This window comes from Somniosus microcephalus, unplaced genomic scaffold (assembly GCF_052327205.1).
Source record: "Somniosus microcephalus isolate GS21.2 unplaced genomic scaffold, FLI_Smic_1.0 unresolved_chr3, whole genome shotgun sequence".
NCBI classification, from domain to species: Eukaryota; Metazoa; Chordata; class Chondrichthyes; order Squaliformes; family Somniosidae; genus Somniosus; species Somniosus microcephalus.
The window spans coordinates 16,141,056-16,165,130 of record NW_028225181.1 but is presented as its reverse complement, the minus strand read 5'-3'; the positions used below and the strand labels follow the sequence as shown (position 1 = coordinate 16,165,130).

At 52.6% G+C, this 24,075-nt stretch overlaps 1 protein-coding gene across 1 annotated transcript in view; it reads right to left on the bottom strand.

The window, feature by feature from the left end:
• The window catches only part of LOC147091225 (guanine nucleotide-binding protein G(I)/G(S)/G(T) subunit beta-3-like), a 129,698-nt gene that overhangs the window by 47,086 nt on the left and 58,537 nt on the right, over nt 1-24,075 (bottom strand). Inside the window, exon 2 of the mRNA XM_085976524.1 lies at nt 16,508-16,623. Within this exon, the coding sequence (XP_085832650.1) occupies nt 16,508-16,564 (57 nt within the window). The 5' untranslated portion in view covers nt 16,565-16,623. The remainder of the gene's footprint in view (nt 1-16,507; nt 16,624-24,075) is intronic.

Here is a 24,075-nt window from a genome sequence, read left to right as displayed (position 1 = left end):
GCCCATCGATAGTCATACAGCGCAGAAAGAGGCCCTTCGGCCCATCGATAGAGTCATACAGCGCAGAAAGAGGCCCTTCGGCCCATCGATAGAGACATACAGCGCAGAAAGAGGCCCTTCGGCCCATCGATAGAGTCATACAGCGCAGAAAGAGGCCCTTCGGCCCATCGATAGAGTCATACAGCGCAGAAAGAGGCCCTTCGGCCCATCGATAGAGTCATACAGCGCAGAAAGAGGCCCTTCGGCCCATCGATAGAGTTATACAGTGCAGAAAGAGGCCCTTCGGCCCATCGTGTCCACGCCGGCCATCAAGCCCTGTCTATTCTAATCCCATTTTCCAGCACTTGGTCCGTAGCCTTGTATGCTATGGCGTTTCAAGTGCTCATCTAAATGCTTCTTGAATGTTGTGAGGGTTCCTGCCTCTACCACCCTTTCAGGCAGTGGGTTCCAGATTCCAACCACCCTCTGGGTGAAAAAGTTTTTCCTCAAATTCCCTCTAAACCTCCTGCCCCTTACCTTGAAACTATGCCCCCTGGTTACTGACCCCTCTACTAAGGGGAAAAGTTCCTTTCTATCTACACTATCTATGCCCCTCATAATTTTGTACACCTCAATCAGGTCCCCCCTCAGCCTTCTCTGCTCTAAGGAAAACAACCCCAGCCTGTCCAGTCTCTCTTCATAGCTGAAGCGCTCCAGCCCAGGTAACATCCTGGTGAATCTCCTCTGCACCCTCTCCAATGTAGTCACAACCCTCCTATAGTGTGGCGACCACAACTGCACACAGTGTTCCAGCTGTGGCCTAACTAGCGTTTTGTACAGCTCCATCATAACCTCCCTGCTCTTATATTCTGTGTCTCGGCTAATGAAGGCAAGTACCACATATGCCTTTTTAACCACTTTATCTACCTGTCCTGCTGCCTGCAGGGATCTATGTACATGCACACCAAGGTCTCTCTGATCCTCTGTCCTTCCGAGGGTCTTACCATTCACTGTGTATTCCCTTGCCTTTAAATCTTTAAATGTAAATGATTTGCCAAGTTAATTCACATCAATGACAAATAGTTTCGTAGAGAGTTTAACAGGAGAGCAGGGGGGGGTGGGGAAAGTGGGTATCGGCCATTTTGAGGGCGCTAATATCGTCCGGGCGCAAAGTTTAGCGCCCGGCGCTAATTATCAGCACCGCTTGCGAAATTGGCCTCTATCGCCCCAGGAGCGCTACACACCTCTCTTAAGGCACTAACGTCGGGGAGCGAGGCGCTACCTCAGAGCGCTATCGAAGCTCAGGCGATGTCTGTTACCATGGAAGCCAGACAGACTGGCGCCATCCAGTTCTTAAAGGGGAGGGGCCATCTTGCTGGCCAGCCACTCCCTGCTCATTGCAGGCTTGAATCTCGGCCTGGAGAGACCTCGAAAGCAATTGTGTTGGAAGCACCAATGGATAAGCCCAGGGAAAGAGCTCAGAGCTTAGGAACCTCAAAAGTGGCGCCGAGGGCCAAAACTCCTCAGGACACCGTTCAAAGCAAAGATTTTGCTGACAAGAAAAGGCAGGAAGCGCCCGCCTTTAAATAGCACTTCCCCCTCCCCAGCCCCTTCCCGACTTGAAAACGTTCCCCTCTACCTGTTGTTGCCAGTGGCAGGCGCTAAGGCAGGGGGCGCGACTCAATATCCGGTCCGGGGCGCTACCGGGGCGTCGCACGCTCGACTGACGTCATGATCTGCTGGCGCAGGAGATCGTGGCGGTAGTGTTCAGCGCCGCCGCAAAACGACTGGTCAAATTTCGCGAGCAGCGCTAACCAACCGAATTTTCCCCCCCACAGATCTTAAGTTGTATAAACTGTAACCTTTCTTCATGCATCCCAGTTTATTTAACATAATAATTGCGTCTTACAGCCGGGTATCTGCAGGTTTTTGCACTATGTTGTAACACGCACATTGCTTCCTGAACCTCACTCGCTTTCCTTTTTCGTTCACTAAACATAGTTTTGGTACGTTGGGTTTGGCTTATATTACCATAGAATCATAGAAAGTTATAGCATGGAAGGAGGCCATTTTGGCCCATTGTGTCCGCGCCAGGGGCACTTTGTGTTTCATGAACAGAATGTCTGATATTCCAAATGTTTATTCCCCTTTGAGAAGAAATATTTTCTGATAAATGGTATAAATTTACTTCCCGAGTGTCAGCCAGTGGCTCAGTGGGCAGCACACTCGCCTACTGAGTCAGAAGGTCGTGGGTCCAAGTCCCACTCCAGGGACTCGTGCACATAAAGCTAGGCTGACAGTCCCAGTGCAGTGCTGAGGGAGTGCCGCACTGTTGGAGGTGCCGTCTTTCGGATGAGACGTTAAACATAAAAACAGATTAAAGAAAGACTTGCATTTCTATAGCGCCTTTCATGACCACCGGACGTCTCAAAGCGCTTTACAGCCAATGAAGTACTTTTGCAGTGTGGTCACTGTTGTAATGTAGGAAACGTGGCAGCCAATTTGCGCACAGCAAGCTCCCACAAACAGCAATGTGATAATGATCAGATCATCTGTTTTTGTTATGTTGGTTGAGGGATAAATATTGGCCAGGACACCTGGGATAGCTCCCCTACTTTTCTTCGAAATATTGCCATGGGATCTTTTACGTCCACCTGAGAGGACAGACGGCCTCGGTTTAACGTCTCATCTGAAAGTAGGCACCTCCCTCAGTACTGCCCCTCCGAGAGTGCAGCGTTCCCTCAGTACTGCCCCTCCCACAGTGCAGCACTCCCTCAGTACTGTCCCTCCGACAGTGCAGCGCTCCCTCAGTACTGCCCCTCCGAGAGTGCAGCGTTCCCTCAGTACTGCCCCTCCCACAGTGCAGCGCTCCCTCAGTACTGCCCCTCCCACAGTGCAGCGCTCCCTCAGTACTGCCCCTCCGAGAGTGCAGCGTTCCCTCAGTACTGCAGCACTGTCCCTCCGACAGTGCAGCGCTCCCTCAGTACTGTCCCTCCGACAGTGCAGTGCTCCCTCAGTACTGCCCCTCCGACAGTGCAGCACTCCCTCAGTACTGTCCCTCCGACAGTGCAGCGCTCCCTCAGTACTGCCTCTCCGACAGTGCAGCGCTCCCTCAGTACTGCCCCTCCCACAGTGCAGCGCTCCCTCAGTACTGTCCCTCCGTCAGTGCAGCGCTCCCTCAGTACTGTCCCTCCGACAGTGCAGCGCTCCCTCAGTACTGCACCTCCGACAGTGCAGCACTCCCTCAGTACTGCACCTCCGACAGTACAGCGCTCCCTCAGTACTGCCCCTCCGACAGTGCAGCGCTCCCTCAGTACTGCCCCTCCGAAAGTGCAGCGTTCCCTCAGTACTGTCCCTCCGACAGTGCAGCGCTCCCTCAGTACTGTCCCTCCGACAGTGAAGCGCTCCCTCAGTACTGTCCCTCCGACAGTGAAGCGCTCCCTCAGTACTGCCCCTCCCACAGTGCAGCACTCCCTCAGTACTGTCCCTCCGACAGTGCAGCGCTCCCTCAGTACTGCCCCTCCCACAGTGCAGCGCTCCCTCAGTACTGCCCCTCCCACAGTGCAGCGCTCCCCCAGTACTGCCCCTCCAACAGTGCAGCGCTCCCTCAGTACTGCCACTCCGACACTGCAGCGCTCCCTCAGTACTGCCCCTCCGAAAGTGCAGCGTTCCCTCAGTACTGCAGCACTCCCTCAGTACTGTCCCTCCGACAGTGCAGCGCTCCCTCAGTACTGACCCTCCGACGGTGCAGCGCTCCCTCAGTACTGCCCCTCTGACGGTGCAGCGCTCCCTCAGTACTGCCCCTCCGACAGTGCAGCGCTCCCTCAGTACTGCCCCTCCGACAGTGCAGCGCTCCCTCAGTACTGCCCCTCCGACAGTGCAGCGCTCCCTCAGTACTGCCCCTCCGACAGTGCAGCGCTCCCTCAGTGCTGCCCCTCCCTCAGTGCAGCGCTCCCTCAGTACTGCCCCTCCGACAGTGCAGCGCTCCCTCAGTGCTGCCCCTCCCTCAGTGCAGCGCTCCCTCAGTACTGCCCCTCCGACAGTGCAGCGCTCCCTCAGTGCTGCCCCTCCCCCAGTGCAGCGCTCCTTCAGTACTGACCCTCCGACAGTGCGGCGCTCCCTCAGTACTGCCCCTCCGACAGTGCGGCGCTCCCTCAGTACTGCCCCTCCGACAGTGCAGCGCTCCCTCAGCACTGTCCCTCCGACAGTGCGGCGCTCCCTCAGTACTGCCCCTCCGACAGTGCGGCGCTCCCTCAGTACTGCCCTTCCGACAGTGCGGCGCTCCCTCAGTACTGCCCCTCCGACAGTGCAGCACTCCCTCAGTACTGCCCCTCCGACAGTGCAGCGCTCCCTCAGTACTGTCCCTCCGACAGTGCGGCGCTCCCTCAGTACTGCCCCTCCGACAGTGCAGCACTCCCTCAGTACTGCCCCTCCGACAGTGCAGCGCTCCCTCAGTACTGCCCCTCCGACAGTGCGGCGCTCCCTCAGTACTGCCCCTCCGACAGTGCGGCGCTCCCTCAGTACTGCCCCTCCGACAGTGCGGCGCTCCCTCAGTACTGCCCTTCCGACAGTGCGGCGCTCCCTCAGTACTGCCCCTCCGACAGTGCAGCACTCCCTCAGTACTGCCCCTCCGACAGTGCAGCGCTCCCTCAGTACTGCCCCTCCGACAGTGCGGCGCTCCCTCAGTACTGCCCCTCCGACAGTGCGGCGCTCCCTCAGTACTGCCCCTCCGACAGTGCGGCGGTCCCTCAGCACTGCCCCTCCGACAGTGCGGCGGTCCCTCAGCACTGCCCCTCCGACAGTGCGGCGCTCCCCCAGTACTGCCCCTCCGACAGTGCGGCGCTCCCTCAGTACTGCCCCTCCGACAGTGCAGCGCTCCCTCAATACTGCCCCTCCGACAGTGCAGCGCTCCCTCAGTACTGCCCCTCCGACAGTGCAGCACTCCCTCAGCGGAGTGTCAGCGTAGCTTTATGTGCGCGAGTCCCTGGAGTGGGACTTGAACCCACAACCTCTGACTCAGGTGGCGAGGGTGCTACCATCTGAGCCACGGCTGAAACTTACCTGGTCATTACCTCAGCGCTGTTTGTGGGAGCTTGCTGTGTGCAAATTGGCTGCCGCGTTTCCCACATTACAACAGTGACCACACTTCTAAAGTACTTCATTGGCTGTAACGTGCTTAGGGACGTCCTGAGGTGGGGAAAGGCGCTGGAGAAATGCAAGTCTATTTTTTAACAGGCTTTACAATTGCTTGCTGCTTCCAGAACAATTATCTAGTAAATAAACAACGGCGTATTTTCCACTCATGTGCAAATCGCCGGGGTTTTCTTATCCCGCTGGGGCAAATAGGAGATTTAAGCGTCCCATCGCGAGATCGCAAGTATTGCTTCATTTCACTCCTAAATCGCGAGAGTTGGCAATACTGGTACAGGCCGGGAATGGAGCCTGGGTCTTTCCTGCTCTGTGTGTGTGGGGCTCAGTACCCACACAGGGTGTGAGATCAGGCTAACTCAGCACAGGCCGGGAATGGAGCCTGGGCCTTTCTTGCTCTGTGTGTGTGTGGGGCTCAGTCCCCACACCGGGTGTGAGATCAGGCTAACTCAGCACAGGCCGGGAATGGAGCCTGGGTCTTTCCTACTCTGTGTGTGTGGGGGGCTCAGTACCCACACCGGGTGTGAGATCAGGCTAACTCAGCACAGGCCGGGAATGGAGCCTGGGCCTTTCTTGCTCTGTGTGTGTGTGGGGCTCAGTCCCCACACCGGGTGTGAGATTAGGCTAACTCAGCACAGGCCGGGAATGGAGCCTGGGTCTTTCCTACTCTGTGTGTGTGGGGGGCTCAGTACCCACACCGGGTGTGAGATTAGGCTAACTCAGCACAGGCCGGGAATGGAGCCTGGGCCTTTCCTGCTCTGTGTGTGTGTGGGGCTCAGTCCCCACACCGGGTGTGAGATTAGGCTAACTCAGCACAGGCCGGGAATGGAGCCTGGGCCTTTCTTGCTCTGTGTGTGTGTGGGGCTCAGTCCCCACACCGGGTGTGAGATCAGGCTAACTCAGCACAGGCCGGGAATGGAGCCTGGGTCTTTCCTACTCTGTGTGTGTGGGGCTCAGTCCCACACCGGGTGTGAGATCAGGCTAACTCAGCACAGGCCGGGAATGGAGCCTGGGCCTTTCTTGCTCTGTGTGTGTGTGGGGCTCAGTCCCCACACCGGGTGTGAGATCAGGCTAACTCAGCACAGGCCGGGAATGGAGCCTGCGTCTTTCGTGCTCTGTGTGTGGGGCTCAGTCCCCACACCGGGTGTGAGATCAGGCTAACACAGCACAGGCCGGGAATGGAGCCTGGGTCTTTCCTGCTCTGTGTGTGTGGGGCTCAGTCCCCACACCGGGTGTGAGATCAGGCTAACTCAGCACAGGCTGGGAATGGAGCCTGGGCCTTTCCTGCTCTGTGTGTGTGTGTGGGGCTTGTATTGATTTCTTTGTGGGTTCAATGACGACACATTCGTGAAAGAGTATGAGTTTTAATCTAAAGCTTGTTCAACTCTTTTAACAGCATTTACAGGAGACATCATGCTAGTGATGCATCTAGAACGAAACTGAAACTAAACTGAACTGCCTTGCTTGTCTCTGTCACATGCCCTCTGCTGGTCAGGCACAAGCAATCAATACATGCAACCATGCTGGTAAGGCATCATAATCGAACAGGCAAATACCATCTCTATTTGCTGATATCATTACATCTCCTTTTCTTAAAACAAAAGTATTTTACTTTTAACTAACAACATGTTTTCTTTGTATTAATCTGCATTTTAACTGTAACACTTAATGAACTTACATTATCATTATCATGATCAAGGTTTTTTAACCTTGCTTTGTGTGTTCACATGAAATATGTCAATACACTAGAACTTGAAGAAAGAATAAGATAACATTACTTCCTTCTATAACAACAGTCCTTAAATTTGCTCAATGAGTCTCTCAGGAGGCTTCACGTGTCTTGAGGATTTTCTGATTGATTGTCCTTGAATCTGAGTTGTTGCCCCAGATGAAGGTTTCTCAGCTGTGTGATCAGGTTATTCAACCGTATCAGTCTCTTGACCTGCTGTGGCTGGTCCCATGAGAAGATCTCAACGATTTCTTCTCAGAACAGCACCCTCATCTGTCTGAATGGTGTATGATCTTGGTTGAACTTCACTCAGGACAGTTCCCTTCTGAGTCCATATGTTTGTTTTGTCTTTGAACCTTACTTGGTCACCAGTGTGGAGTTCAGGTAGATTTTGTGTTCCTCTGTCATAGTAGTACTTTTGCTTTTCTTTCTGTTGCTCTTTGAACTTCCTCACTTTCTCCCCCTCTTTTTTGTTTTCAGGAGGTTCTCCGGGATGGGTAGGTTTGACCTTAGCCGACGTCCCATCAGGTGTTGGGCTGGTGACATACCACACTCGAGCGGCGTTGTGCGGTATACAAGCATGCTCTGGTAGAAGTCAGTTTCACTGTCTTTTGCCTTGTACATCAGTCTTTTCACTGTCTGGACCGATTTTTCCACTAGACCATTGGACTGTGGAAAGTGAGGACTTGATGTTGTGTGGACAAAGTCCCACTCTTTGGCAAAGTGTCGGAAACTTGCATTGTAAAACTGGGGTCCGTTGTCTGTGAAGACCTCGCTTGCCACGCCATGTCTGGAGAATATGGCTTTCATACATGTTATCACAGCATCTGCAGTGGTGGTGTGCAGTCTACAAACCTCTGGATACAGGGAGTAATAGTCTGTTACTACAAGATAGTCCTTCCCTTGACATACGAATAGGTCAGCGCCTACCTTCTGGTAAGGTCTGTCTGGTGCTGGGTGTGGCTTTAGTGGTTCTACCGGATTGCTTGCTCGATATTCAGGCATATTGTGCAGTTTGTCACATCTTGGTTGCTTCGTGGCCAGTACATCACCGCTTGTGCTCTTTTCTTACACTTTTCGATTCCCAGATGTCCTCCATGGATCTTTTTTAACATCTCTCTTCTCAGACTCTTTGGGATAACTATTTTACTTCCTTTGTAGATGATGTCTTCAACCACTGATAGTTCCGCCCTGCAGTTCCAGTACTCTGCTATATCAGGTGAGCAGTCTTGCTTCATGTTGGGCCATCCATCCAAGATGCTTTTTCTCAGTCGTCTCATTGTTTCATCTTTGTTTGTCTCAGTCTTTATGAGCTCCATTTTGGCATCTGCTATGGGCAGTGCACTTGTGATCATGTCCACATAGGCGTTCACTTTTTCATCCATTGTGGTGTTTGCGGGCTCACTTGGGTCAACAGCTCTGGACAACGTGTCTGCTGGAAACATCAGTTTACCCGGTGTGTACGCAACATTCAGTGTATAGCGTTGCAGCCTGATCATCATTCTTTGTATTCTAAGCGGACAGCTATTTAGTGGCTTTTGGAACAATGCAATCAAGGGCTTATGGTCAGTCTCTACACTGATTGCTTGTCCTGCCACAAACTGGTGAAATCTTTCACAGGCGTATGTGATGCTGAGCAGCTCCTTTTCTATTTGAGCATATCGCGTCTCCGCGTCTGTCATTGAGCGCGATGCATATGCAATAGGTTGCCAGTAGTCATATTGTTGCAGAAGAACGGCACCGAGCCCACTCTGTGATGCATCTGATGATATCTTGATGGGTCTCGCTGGGTCATAAAACCTCAGAACTGGTTCCTCTGTGAGCAGTTTCTTTAGATCACTCCATGACTTCTCATGCTCATGATTCCATTCCCATTCTATGTTCTTTTCAGTTAGTCTTCTCAGTGGCGCCATCTTTTCTGAGAGGTTGGATATGAATTTCCCCATGTAGTTGATCATTCCGTTAAACCTCTGCACGTCCTTTTTGCATTGTGGCTTTGGCATATTCTCAATGGCGGACACCTTTCTGGGATTTGGTCTGATGCCCTCACTGCTAAGGATATCTCCCACGAAAGTCAGTTCTGTCACCCCGAGCTGGCATTTCTCTCTATTCAGCTTCAGGTTTGTTTTCCTTGTTGCTTCCAGCACTTTTTTCAGTCTCTCGTCATGCTCAGTTCTCGTGGTTCCCCATACTATGATGTCATCCATTGATGTATCAACTCCCTCCAGGTGCTCATAGATCATATGGATAGTTTTGTGATACACTTCAGGAGCTGAGACAATGCCAAATGGTAACCTTAGGAATCTGTATCTGCCAAATGGACTGTTGAACGTGCACAGTCTTGAACTTGCTTCGTCCAATTTCATCTGCCAAAATCCTGATGATGCATCTAACCTGCTGAAATACTTTGCATTTGCAAACTGTGCCATGATTTCCTCACGTGTAGGAAGCTTGAAGTGCTCTCTCTTTATTGCTCTGTTTAGATCTCTTGGATCCAGGCAAATTCTGAGCTTTCCATTCTTTTTGTCCACTACGACGAGGGAACTCACCCACTCAGTTGGCTCATCTATCTTCCGAATCACGTTCAGGCTTTCCATCCTGTCCAACTCTGCCTTCAGTTGCTTTTGAAGAGCAAACGGGACTTTTCTGCATGGATGTATGACCGGTGTCATACTTTTATCTACTCTGATCGTGTGTTCTCCTGGAATGCAGCCTAGACCCTTAAATAGGTCGTTGTACTCTTTCATGAGTTCATCATAGGCTGTCTCTCCTTCGCTTTCCACAACGAGGACTCTCTTTACCAGGTTCAGTCTCTCACAGGCTTTTAAACCTAGTATGGCTTGCACATCCTTTGGCACCACGATTAATGCTAGCGTGTGCTCTCTGTCCTTGTGTGTTACTTTGACAATGCATCTTCCTTTCACTGGTATATCAGTACCTGAGTATCCTGTCACTTTCACTTTTATTCCATGTATCTTTGGTCTGGGTCTAATTTTCTTAAAATCAGTCTCTGATATCGCATTAACTTGTGCTCCAGTATCCAATTTAAATGGAATGTATATGTCATTCACTTTTAGTGTCAACATCCAGTCTCTTTCTTCTTTTTTGTTTTCAGACACAACATCTACTTAGAACTCCCCTATGTCGCTTTCATCTACTGCATGGACCTTGCTTTGTTGCATTTGGTTCTTACAGCAACGGGCATAATGGTTGTTCTTGTTGCAACTATTGCATGTTTTACCATATGCTGGACACTTTCTTGGTGGATGCTGTGTACCGCATCGACTACATGACTTTCGATTGTCCCTTTCATTTTCGTTCGCTGGCCATGCCTCTTTCTTCACTTTGGCGCTCTTTTTGTTAAACGGTTTGTGTCCGTTCTTACTCACTGCATCCACTTTGCAGCTACTGTCACTGAACAGCTCCTTTGCCTGCAACTTCACAGTCTCTGTAGCCCTACACAGTGCTATGGCTTTTCCCAGGTCTAGATCTTGCTCTCTTAGCAGTCTTTCCCTTAGACCATTATCCGGAATACCACACACCAGTTTGTCTTTTATCAGCGAGTCTGTCAGTCCCCCAAATTCACACGATTTGCTTCTGTTTCTCAGTTCAGTCACATACTGATCAATAGTCTCACCCGTTTTCTGTACACATGTGAATAATCTGTGCCTCTCAAACATCATGTTATGTTTAGGCATGCAGTAGGCCTCAAACTGTTCCATTATTTTATCTAGCTTCATTTTGTCTCCATCAGCAGCGAATGTGAAATTATTATACACCTCCAGCGCTTCATCACCCACGACATGTAAGAACAGTGATGATTTCTTTTTATTACTTTTCTTGTCAGCTCCGATTGCCGCTAAATACAAACCCACATGTTGTTTGAACCTCCTCCAATTTTCAGCCACATTACCTGTTAACTGAAGCTTCGCCGGTGGGTGTAATCCTTCCATTTTTTCACTTCGTTAGCTATTCTCCAAGCTAAGTAACGATTTTCTCTTTTGGCTTGCTAATATGTGGAGAGCTGATTTAACTTCAGATTTTTTTCTCTTCATCTCTTTCAGCCACTTCTGGCACCATGTATTGATTTCTTTGTGGGTTCAATGACGACACATTCGTGAAAGAGAATGAGTTTTAATCTAAAGCTTGTTCAACTCTTTTAACAGCATTTACAGGAGACATCATGCTAGTGATGCATCTAGAACGAAACTGAAACTAAACTGAACTGCCTTGCTTGTCTCTGTCACATGCCCTCTGCTGGTCAGGCACAAGTATTCAATACATGCAATCATGCTGGTAAGGCATCATAATCGAACAGGCAAATACCATCTCTATTTGCTGATATCATTACAGGGCTCAGTCCCCACACCGGGTGTGAGATCAGGCTAACTCAGCACAGGCCGGGAATGGAGCCTGGGCCTTTCCTGCTCTGTGTGTGTGGGGCTCAGTCCCACACTGGGTGTGAGATCAGGCTAACTCAGTGTGATGAAATATATGTCTTCATCAGCCCCTGTGTTTTACCTGCATTGTATTGTGTGTACCGCCCCCTTTTCCCCTATTGTGTGTATTGGCTCCGCCCCTGTCTTTTGTCATATAAAGGTCTCAAGAGCTGTATGAGTCATTCTGCCAGACGAATCCGATGTGGAATGACGTGCAATGTTCTTAGCGATTAAAAGCCTTCAGTTGAGTCCTTTAACTTCTAGTCTTTGAGTTATTGATGGCACATCAATTTTAATCGCTAAAACACCAAGATGGATCGACTCCTGAAACCAGAGCACTTGGATCTGGACCCCCATGCCACAGACGCAGCCACACAGTTCGGACACTGGTTCCAATGCTTCGAATTTTTCATCAAAACCTCAGCCACCACCATAGCAGCCGCGACCGCCACCGGAGACGTGAAACTGGGAATCCTGCGAAACCGGGTGAGTCATCGGGTCTCCCCTCTCATCCGAGATGCCACCAGCTACGAGGATGCCTGCACCATTCTGAAGGCCCACTACGTGCGGCCAATAAACGAGGTGTACGCCAGGCATCTTCTGACTACTCGCACGCAGCGGCATGGTGAGTCACTAGAGGACTTCATGCTAAGCCTAAAAGTACTGGGCAGAGACTGTAACTGTAAGGCCGTGTCTGCCACCGTGTACACGGTGGAGCTGATCCGAGACTCCTTTATTGTGGGCCTCAGTTCAAATTACATTCGGCAGAAACTGTTTGAAAAGGAGGGACTGGACTTAAAACAGGCTATGGGCATAGCGCGATCGCTGGATATGGCACAGAGGAACTCTGAATCCTGTTCCTCAGGCCACGCGGCACACTCCGCCTCGTGCACGCCGTGGGGGCCGCCATCTTGGAAGCCATCTTCACCTCCCAGGTCTCAGGCCAGCCCAGCACCGTCGGAGCCCCAGCTTCCACCCAGGAGCCCCACTACTGCCGCGATGCATCGGGGCCCGAAATGCTACTTCTGCGGCCAGGACAAACACTCCAGGCATTTGTGCCCAGCGAAGGGCACCACCTGTTTTAAATGCGGGAAGAAAGGACATTTCAGTAAAGTCTGCAGCGGGAACCCCGCCTCCAACTCCGCCACCGTCGCGTGCGCGCCGTGGGGCGGCCATCTTGGATGCCATCTTGTCCACCCTCATGGAGCCCACCATCTTACATAGAAACATAGAAGATAGGAGCAGGAGTAGGCCATTCGGCCCTTTGAGCCTGCTCCACCATTCAATGAGATCATGGCTGATCATCCAAACCCTAGCACCCGGTCCCTACACCGACAGCCATCCCACCCAAGCCCTATCCCCGTAACCCCGTAACCCCACGTATTTAATCCCCCCTAACACTAAGGGCTAATTTTTTATCATGGCCAATCAACCTAACCCGCACATCTTTGGACTGTGGGAGGAAACCGGAGCACCCGGAGAAAACCCACGCAAACACGGGGAGAATGTGCAAACTCCACACAGACAGTCACCCGAGGCCGGATTCGAACCCGGGTCCCTGGCGCTGTGAGGCAACAGTGCTAACCACTATGCCACCGTGCTGCCCCGACTACATGGACCCCCAGGACCCACTGGTGGCCTCAATCACAGTGGATCAATCCAGGCCACATCCGTTGTCTAGATCGATGATGGACATAGAGGTAAACGGGAACAAGGTTAAATGCTTGACTGACTGCGGGAGCACCGAAAGCTTTATTCATCCTAGCCTGGTAAAATGACTTTCACTAACGATAGTCCCTACACAGGGCAAAATCGCCATGGCTGATAAGACTTGTAATGATATCAGCAAATAGAGATGGTATTTGCCTGTTCGATAATGATGCCTTAACAGCATGTTTGCATGTATTGATTGCTTGTGCCTGACCAGCAGAGGGCATGTGACTGAGACAAGCAAGGCAGTTAGTTTGGTTTCAGTTTCATTCTAGATGCATCACTAGCATGATGTCTCCTGTAAATGCTGTTAAAAGAGTTGAACAAGCTTTAGATTAAAACTCATACTCTTTCACGAATGTGTCGTCATTGAACCCACAAAGAAATCAATACAAGACTCATACCTCAAAAATTACAGGTTTCTGCACGGTTATGTTGTCGGTAAAAGGCACTGATTACAAAGATTTTAAACTGTTGATAATGCCAGATCTTTGTGTGAGCGTGATCTTGGGTCTGGACTTCCAGTGCCACCACCAAAGTATCACGCTTACCTACAGTGGGTCCCAGCCACCCCTCACAGTGTGCGGTCTGGCTACCCTGAAGGTCAAGCCGCCCTCTCTGTTCCCTAACCTCACACCCAACTGTCGACCCATAGCGACCAAGAGTAGGCGGCACAGCTGGGAGGACAAACAATTCATTGCGTCTGAAGTAGAAAGACTCAAGTGGGAGGGTATCATCGAATGCAGTACCAGCCCGTGGCGCGCCCAGGTAGTAGTAGTTAAGGGTAGCGAAAAGAAGCGGATGGTGATAGATTATAGCCAGACGGTTAATCTATACACCCAGCTAGACGCCTACCCTCTGCCCCGCATAGCGGATATGGTTAACCAAATTGCGCAATACCGGGTGTTTTCCACCATCGACCTAAAATCGGCATACCACCAGCTCCCCATTAGGCCGGAGGACCGTTCATACACCGCCTTCGAGGCGAACGGACGTCTCTACCACTTCCTCAGAGTCCCCTTTGGGGTAACGAATGGGGTCTCGGTCTTCCAGCGGGAGATGGACCGCATGGTCGATGAGAACCAGTTAACAGCCACCTACCCATACCTAGACAACGTCACGATCTGCGGCCACGACCAGCAAGACCACCACTCGAACCTCGCGAGATTTCTGAAAACCGCCCTCAGACACAATCTCACCTACAACGAGGATAAGTGTGTCTTTAGCACCACGCGCCTCTGTATCCTGGGCTGCGTGGTGGAAAACAGGGAAATCGGTCTGGACCCCGACCGATTGCACCCCCTACGGGAGCTACCCCTACCAAACACTCCCAAGGCCCTGAAAAGGTGCCTGGGGTTTTTCTCCTATTACGCCCAATGGGTCCCCAATTATTCCGACAAGGCCCGTCCCCTCCTGAAATCAACGTCCTTCCCGCTCACGGCCGAGGCCCACGCCGCCTTCAACAGCATTAAACACGACATTGAGAAGGCCGCGCTGCGGGCAGTGGACGAAAACATCCCTTTCCAGGTCGAAAGCGATGCGTCCGACTTCGCTTTAGCAGCCACCCTCAACCAGGATGGGCGGCCCGTAGCCTTTTTCTCAAGAACCCTCCAAGGGCCCGAGATCAGGCACTCCTCGGTAGAGAAGGAGGCCCAGGCCATAGTGGAGGCAGTGCGGCACTGGAGGCACTACCTAGCCGGCAAACGCTTCACCCTGCTTACCGACCAGCGGTCGGTAGCCTTCATGTTTAACAACAAACAGAGGGGGAAGATCAAGAACGACAAAATTCTCAGGTGGCGGATCGAACTCTCCACGTTTGAGTACGACATAATATATAGGCCGGGGGCCCTCAACGAATCCCCCGATGCCCTATCACGAGGGATGTGTGCCAGCATCCAGGGGGACAGGCTACAGGGCCTCCACAATGGCCTCTGCCGCCCGGGGGTCACCCGGCTATTTCACTTTATAAAATCCCGTAACCTGCCCTATTCCATCGAGGAGGTCCGGTCTATGACCAGGGACTGCCGCACCTGTGCGGAATGCAAACCCCGTTTTTACAGGCCCGACCGAGCCCACCTGATCAAAGCTACATGGCCATTCGAGCACCTGAGCTTAGATTTCAAGGGACCACTCCCCTCCACCGACCGCAATGTGTACTTTCTCAACATTGTGGACGAGTACTCCCGCTTCCCATTCGCCTACCCCTGCCCAGATATGACCAGTGCCACAGTCATCAAGTGCCTCGGCAACCTGTTTTGCACATTCGGCATGCCCAACTACATCCACACTGACAGGGGGGCGTCGTTCATGAGCGACGAACTGCGCCAATACCTGCTGTCGAAGGGGATAGCCACGATCGGACCACTAGTTATAACCCCCGGGGTAATGGGCAAGTGGAGAGGGAGAACGCGACGGTGTGGAAGGCGGTCACCTTAGCACTAAGGTCTAAAGGCCTCCCTACCTCTCGCTGGCAAGAGGTCCTCCCAGACGTACTCCACTCGATAAGGTCGCTACTGTGTACTGCTACTAACGCCACTCCTCACGAGAAGATGTTTGTTTTTCCCCGCAAATCAACCTCGGGAGTGTCCCTACCTTCGTGGCTCTCCACCCCTGGGACAGTCCTATTACGGAAGCATGTGAGGGGCCACAAAACGGATCCCCTCGTGGAGGCAGTACACCTACTCCACGCAAACCCACAGTACGTGTACGTCAAGCACGCCGACAGGCGTGAGGACACCGTGTCCATAAAGGACCTCGCCTCGGCAGGAAGCGACGACGACCCATCACCACCAACCCCAGAAGAACCTCCGCCATCCCCAGAGGTATCCTCACCACCCCCAGAAGTACCTGCAACACCCCCAGCACATGGGTATGCCCAGGAGGGCACCACGGACTCCCGGTCGGAGCCCAAGGTACTGTTGCGACATTCAGGAAGGACTATCACACCCCCGGACAGACTAAATCTGTAGAAGGGGTGAATGTGATGAAATATATGTCTTCATCAGCCCCTGTGTTTTACCTGCATTGTATTGTGTGTACCGCCCCCTTTTCCCCTATTGTGTGTATTGGCTCCGCCCCTGTCTTTTGTCATATAAAGGTCTCAAGAGCTGTATGAGTCATTCATGCCAGACGAATCCGATGTGGAATGACGTTCAATGTTCTTAGCGATTAAAAGCCTTCAGTTGAATCCTTTAACTTCTAGACTTTGAGTTATTGATGGCACATCACTCAGCACAGGCCGGGAATGGAGCCTGGGCCTTTCCTGCTCTGTGTGTGTGTGGCTCAGTCCCACACCGGGTGTGAGATCAGGCTAACTCGGCACAGGCCGGGAATGGAGCCTGGGCCTTTCCTGCTCTGTGTGTGTGGGGCTCAGTCCCACACCGGGTGTGAGATCAGGCTAACTCAGCACAGGCCGGGGACGGAGCCTGGCCTTTCCTGCTCTGTGTGTGGGGGGACAGTGAGGTGGGGAGTGGGTGTGGGAATGGTTAAATGGAGGACCCACCGCAATCTGTTTCTTCAGAGACTCCATCTCCTGTCGCAGTTCTTCCATCTCGCCCATGGTGCCAGGGATGGAGGGTTCCTGCTCTTCGCAGCCCAAGTCCGAGGGAGGTGAATCGCCTGGAAAACAAGAGATGCTTTTATAGATGTAGAAACAGGGAGCATTGATGGGAAACGGGAGCAAGGATTCTTCCCACCCCGATGACCATCGAGGCTCTCTCGTACTTTGACACACTTTTCCCTCCGTGGTGCCTTGCCAACATTCGGGCTCATGGGCGGTCTCTCAGGGGAGGAGAGGATTGTCAAGGAAGGGACGTAGGAATGGAGGAGGGAGGAGGAAAGCTGAGGGAGGAGGGAAGGAAGGAGGAGGAGGGCCGAGTGTCTGGGGAGGGGAGAGAGCAGGAGTGAGGAGGAGGGCCGAGGGAAGAGGAGGAGAGTCGAGGGGCCCAGCGAGATGAGGGAGGAGGCAGAGGAGCGAAGGGGAGGGCTGAGGGGCTGGAGGAGGGGAGGGAAGGAGGGGATGGAGAAGGACTGAGGAGGGCGTGACTCGAGCTTTGCCACCTCAACTGAGAGGTACATGCAGACCGGTCAACAGAAAGAGTTTAAGAGGGAGGGAGCGAGAGAAGGCTGGAGGGAGAGAGCGAGAGAGGGAGGGAGAGAAGGACGGAGGGAGGGAGAGTGTCAGAGAGACAGACGGAGAGACAAAGAGAGAGAGACAAGGGGTGAGACACGGAGAGAGCGAGAGACATGGAGAGACAGAGAGGGAGAGTGGGAGCAAGACACGGAGAGAGAGAGAGAGGGAAAGAGAGAGACATAGACAGAGAGCAGGAGAGAGAGAGAGACATGGCAAGGGATAAGGAGACAGAGAGAGACACATAGAGAGGGAGAGTGGGAGCGAGACACGGAGAGACGGAGAGAGAGAGGGAGAGAGAGAGGGAGAGAGAGAGATGTGGAGCGAGAGCAGGAGAGAGAGAGAGACATGGAAAAGGATAAGGAGACAGAGAGAGACTCAGAGAGGGAGAGAAACGAGAGAGAGTAAAACAGAGAGAGGGAAGGAGAGTGAGAGCAACACAGAGAGTGGGAGAGAGAGGTAGAAAGGGAAAGACATGGAGAGAGGGAGAGAAAATGAGAGAGGGAGGGAGAACGACATGGAGCGAGGGAGAGACAGAGTGAGGGAGAGACACGTCGAGAGAACGAGTGATACGGAGAGAGAGACACACACACACAGATGGAGAGACGAACCTGTGTGGGATCTGATCCCTCGGGGGTTTACAGTGGTGATGGAACTGAGGACGACAGCCCGGGGAATGAGGGAGCGAATCGCAGGCTCCTCCGCTGTTACCGGGCGGCTCCGCCCAGAGCTCCTGCTGGTATTAACCCCGTGCCGCTGGACCAGAGAGTGAGAGGACCAGCCCGTTGGTCGGTGGGACGGAGGGACAGAGGGCGGAAAAGGGTTAACCCAACTCCACCACCACAGAGCAGAACGGCCCCCGAATAGTCAAATCACTTCACAGGCAAATTGCGGGCAGGCAAATCCAGATTCAAAAACAGATCGTCGGGTTTTCAGGCTGCACCACAGCTTGCACGTGAACACAGACCGGGCAGGATCAGGCTGACATGGCAACAGGCCGGGGATGGAGCCTGGGTCTTTCCTGCTCTGTGTGTGTGGGGCTCAGTCCCCACACCGGGTGTGAGATCAGGCTAACTCAGCACAGGCCGGGAATGGAGCCTGGGTCTTTCCTGCTCTGTGTGTGGGGCTCAGTCCCACACCGGGTGTGAGATCAGGCTAACTCAGCACAGGCCGGGAATGGAGCCTGGGCCTTTCCTGCCCTGTGTGTGTGTGGGGCTCAGTCCCACACCGGGTGTGAGATCAGGCTAACTCAGCACAGGCCGGGGATGGAGCCTGGGTCTTTCCTGCCCTGTGTGTGTGTGGGGCTCAGTCCCACACCGGGTGTGAGATCAGGCTAACTCAGCACAGGCCGGGAATGGAGCCTGGGCCTTTCCTGCTCTGTGTGTGAGGGGCTCAGTCCCCACACCGGGTGTGAGATCAGGCTAACTCAGCACAGGCCGGGAATGGAGCCTGGGCCTTTCCTGCTCTGTGTGTGGGGCTCAGTCCCCACACCGGGTGTGAGATCAGGCTAACTCAGCACAGGCCGGGAATGGAGCCTGGGTCTTTCCTGCTCTGTGTGTGTGTGGCTCAGTCCCACACCGGGTGTGAGATCAGGCTAACTCAGCACAGGCCGGGGATGGAGCCTGGGTCTTTCCTGCTCTGTGTGTGTGTGGGGCTCAGTCCCACACCGGGTGTGAGATCAGGCTAACTCAGCACAGGCCGGGGATGGAGCCTGGGCCTTTCCTGCTCTGTGTGTGTGGGGCTCAGTCCCACACCGGGTGTGAGATCAGGCTAACTCAGCACAGGCCGGGAATGGAGCCTGGGACTTTCCTGCTCTGTGTGTGTGTGGGGCTCAGTCCCACACCGGGTGTGAGATCAGGCTAACTCAGCACAGGCCGGGAATGGGGCCTGGGCCTTTCCTGATATGTGTGAGGAGGCGCTCAGTCCGACATTGGGTGAGAGCAGTTAACACAGCACAGGCCGGGGTTGGTGCTGTATCGATAAATCCCAGGCTTGCTTCAGTCCGTTAGCCTCGCTCTCAGTTTTTTCAGTGCATTAAAGGCCCGATGTATAGCTGCTGTTGCCAAGGTCGTGGATTCGAGCCCCACACACCAGGCTTGACCCCAGAATCCAGGCCGAACACTGGCGGAGGACGAGAATTCTCAACTCGTGGCGTTGCCTAACCGAGTGCCAATGTAGGTCAGCTGGGAGACCGGGACTTGGTACGTGTTAGGACATGGGCAGCGGAGTGTCGGACGAGCTGGAAGATGGGAGGCCGCTCAGGAGAGCATTGGAATAGTCAAGTCTAGAGGAAGCAAAGGCATCAATGAGGGTTTCAGCAGAAGATCAGCCGAACTGTCGGGGGGCAGTACTGAGGGAGCGCCGCACTGTCGAGGGGCAGTACAGAGGGAGCGCCGCACTGTCGAGGGGCAGTACTGAGGGAGCGCTGCACTGTCGGAGGGGCAGTACTGAGGGAGCGCTGCACTGTCAGAGGGTCAGTACTGAGGGAGCGCTGCACTGTCAGAGGGGCAGTACTGAGGGAGCGCTGCACTGTCGGAGGGGCAGTAGTGAGGGAGCGCTGCACTGTCGGAAGGCAGTACTAAGGGAGCGCTGCACTGTCGGAGGGGTGGTACTGAGGGAGCGCCGCACTGTCGAGGGGCAGTACTGAGGGAGCGCTGCACTGTCGGAGGGGCAGTACTGAGGGAGCGCTGTACTGTCGGAGGGGCAGTACTGAGGGAGCGCTGCACTTTTGGAGGGGCAGTACTGAGGGAGCGCCGCACTTTCGGAGGGGCAGTACTGAGGGAGCGCTGCACTGTCAGAGGGTCAGTACTGAGGGAGCGCTGGACTGTCGGAGGGGCAGTACTGAGGGAGCGCTGCACTGTCGGAGGGACAGTGCTGAGGGAGCGCCGCAATGTAGGAGGGGCAGTACTGAGGGAGCGCTGCACTGTCGGAGGGGCAGTACTCAGGGAGCGCTGCACTGTCGGAGGGGCAGTCCTGAGGGAAGCGCTGCACTGTCGGAGGGGCAGTACTGAGGGAGCGCTGCACTGTCGGAGTGGCAGTACTGAGGGAGTGGGCACTGTCGGAGGAGCAGTTACAGTGTTACAGTGAGGGATGTGGGGTATAACAGAGTGTTAAAGTGAGGGATGTGGGGTATATCAGAGTGTTACAGTGAGTGGCGTGGGGTAAATCAGAGTGTTACAGTGAGGGGTGTGGGGTATATCAGTGTTACAGTGAGGGGTGTGGGGTATATCAGTGTTACAGTGAGGGATGTGGGGTATATCAGTGTTACAGTGAGGGGTGTGGGCTTTATCAGTGTTACAGTGAGGGTTGTGGGGTTTATCAGTGTGTTACAGTGAGGGGTGTGGGGTATATCAGTGTTACAGTGAGGGGTGTGGGCTTTATCAGTGTTACAGTGAGGGGTGTGGGGTATATCAGAGTGTTACAGCGAGGGGTGTGGGGTATATCAGAGTGTTACAGTGAGGGGTGTGGGGGATATCAGTGTTACAGTGAGAGGTGTGGCGTATATCAATGTGTTACAGTGAGGGGTGTGGGGTATATCAGAGTGTTACAGTGAGGGGTGTGGGGTATATCAGAATGTTACAGTGAGGGGTGTGGGGTATATCAGAGTGTTACAGTGTGGGGTGTGGGGTTTATCAGAGTGTTACAGTGAGGGGTGTGGGGTATATCAGAGTGTTACAGTGAGGGGTGTGGGGTGTATCACAGTGTTACAGTGAGGGGTGTGGGGTATATCAGAGTGTTACAGTGAGGGGTGTGGAGTATATCAGAGTGTTACAGTGAGGGGTGTTGGGTGTATCAGAGTGTTACAGTGAGGGGTGTGGGGTATATCAGAGTGTTACAGTGAGGGGTGTGGGGTGTATCACAGTGTTACAGTGAGGGGTGTGGGGTATATCAGAGTGTTACAGTGTGGGGTGTGGGGTATATCAGTGTGTTACAGTGAGGGGTGTGGGGTATATCAGAGTGTTACAGTGAGGGGTGTGGGGTATATCAGAGTGTTATAGTGAGGGGTGTGGAGTATATCAGAGTGTTACAGTGAGGGGTGTTGGGTGTATCAGAGTGTTACAGTGTGGGGTGTGGGGTATATCAGTGTGTTACAGTGAGGGTTGTGGGGTATATCAGAGTGTTATAGTGAGGGGTGTGGGGTATATCAGAGTGTTACAGTGAGGGGTGTGGGGTATATCAGAGTGTTACAGTGAGGGGTGTGGAGTATATCAGAGTGCTACAGTGAGGGGTGTGGGGTATATCAGAGTGTTACAGTGAGGGGTGTGGGGTATATCAGAGTGTTACAGTGAGGGGTGTGGGGTATGTCAGAGTGTTACAGTGAGGGTTGTGGGGTATATCAGTGTGTTACAGTGAGGCGTGTGGGGTATATCAGTGTTACAGTGAGGGGTGTGGGGTATATCAGAGTGTTACAGTGAGGGGTCTGGGGTATATCAGTGTTACAGTGAGGCGTGTGTGTTATATCAGAGTAATACAGTGAGGGGTGTGGGGTATATCAGTGTTACAGTGAGGGCTGTGGGGTATATCAGTGTGTTACAGTGAGGGGTGTGGGGTATATCAGTGTTACAGTGAGGGGTGTGGGGTATTATCAGTGTGTTACAGTGAGGGGTGTGGGGTATATCAGAGTGTTACAGTGAGGGGTGTGGGGTATTATCAGTGTGTTACAGTGAGGGGTGTGGGGTATATCAGAATGTTACAGTGAGGGGTGTGGGGTATATCAGTGTGTTACAGTGAGGGGTGTGGGGTATATCAGAATGTTACAGTGAGGGGTGTGGGGTATATCAGAGTGTTAGTGATGGGTGTGGGGTATATCAGTGTTATAGTAGGGGTATGGGGTATATCAGAGTGTTACAGTGAGGGGTGTGGGGTATATCAGTGTTATAGTAGGGGTATGGGGTATATCAGAGTGTTACAGTGAGGGGTGTGGGGTATATCAGAGTGTTACAGTGAGGGGTGTGGGGTATATCAGAGTGTTACAGTGAGTGGTGTGGGGTATATCAGAGTGTTACAGTGAGGGGTGTGGGGTATATCAGAGTGTTACAGTGAGTGGTGTGGGGTATATCAGAGTGTTACAGTGAGGGGTGTGGGGTATATCAGAGTGTTACAGTGAGGGGTGTGGGGTATATCAGTGTGTTACAGTGAGGGGTGTGGGGTATATCAGAGTGTTAGTGATGGGTGTGGGGTATATCAGTGTTATAGTAGGGGTATGGGGTATATCAGAGTGTTACAGTGAGGGGTGTGGGGTATATCAGTGTTATAGTAGGGGTATGGGGTATATCAGAGTTTTACAGTGAGGGGTGTGGGGTATATCAGAGTGTTACAGTGAGGGGTGTGGGGTATATCAGAGTGTTACAGTGAGTGGTGTGGGGTATATCAGTGTTACAGTGAGGGGTGTGGGGTATATCAGAGTGTTACAGTGAGGGGTGTGAGGTATATCAGAGTGTTACGGTGAGGGGTGTGGGGTATATCAGAGTGTTACAGTGAGGGGTGTGGGGTATATCAGAGTGCTACAGTGAGGGGTGTTGGGTATATCAGAGTGTTACAGTGAGGGGTGTGGGGTATATCAGTGTTACAATGAGGGGTGTGGGGTATATCAGTGTTACAGTGAGGGGTGTGGGGTATATCAGAGTGTTACAGGGAGGGGTGTGGGGTATATCAGTGTTACAGTGAGGGGTGTGGGGTATATCAGAGTGTTACAGTGAGGGGAGTGGGGTATATCAGAGTTTTACAGTGAGGGGTGTGGTGTATATCAGAGTGTTACAGTGAGGGGTGTGGGTTATATCAGAGTGTTACAGTGAGGGGTGTGGGGTATATCAGAGTGTTACAGTGAGGGGTGTGGGGTATATCAGAGTGCTACAGTGAGGGGTGTGGGGAATATCAGTGTTACAGTGAGGGGTGTGGGTTATATCAGAGTTTGACAGTGAGGGGTGAGGGGTATATCATAGTGTTACAGTGAGCGGTGTGGGGTATATCAGTGTTACAGTGAGGGGTGTGGGTTATATCAGAGTGTTACAGTGAGGGGTGTGTGGTATTTCAGAGTGTTACAGTGAGGGGTGTGGGGTATATCAGAGTGTTACAGTGAGGTGTTTGGTGTATATCAGAGTGTTTCAGAGAGGGGTGTGTGGTATTTCAGTGTGTTACAGTGAGGGGAGTGGGGTATATCAGACTGCTACAGTGAGGGGTGTGGGGTATATCAGTGTGTTACAGTGAGGGGTGTGGGGTATATCAGTATTTTAATGTGAGGTATGTGTGGTTTATCAGAGTGTTACAGTGAGGAGTGTGAGGTATATCAGAGTGTTACAGTGAGGGGTGTGGGGTATATCAGAGTGTTGCAGTGAGGGGTTTTGGATATATCAGAGTGTAACAGTGAGGGGTGTGGGGTATATCAATGTTAAAGTGAGGGCTGTGGGGTATATCAGTGTTACAGTGAGGGGTGTGGGGTATATCAGTGTGTTACAGTGAGGGGTGTGGGGTATATCAGTGTTACAGTGAGGGGTGTGGGGTATATCAGAGTGTTACAGTGAGGGGTGTGGTGTATATCAGTGTTACAGTGAGGGGTGTGGGGTATATCAGTGTGTTACAGTGAGGGGTGTGGGGTATATCAGTGTGTTACAGTGAGGGGTGTGGTGTATATCAGAGTGTTACAGTGAGCGGTGTGGGGTATATCAGTGTGTTACAGTGAGGGGTGTGGTGTATATCAGAGTGTTACGTTGAGGGGTGTGGGGTATTTCAGAGTGTTACAGTGAGGGGTCTGGGGTATATCTGTGTTACAGTGAGGGGTGTGGAGTATTTCAGAGTGTTACTGTGAGGGGTGTGGGGTATATCAGTGTTACAGTGAGGGGTGTGGGGTATTTCAGAGTGTTACAGTGAGGGGTGTGGGATATATCTGTGTTACAGTGAGGGGTGTGGGGTATATCAGTGTGTTACAGTGAGGGGTGTGGTGT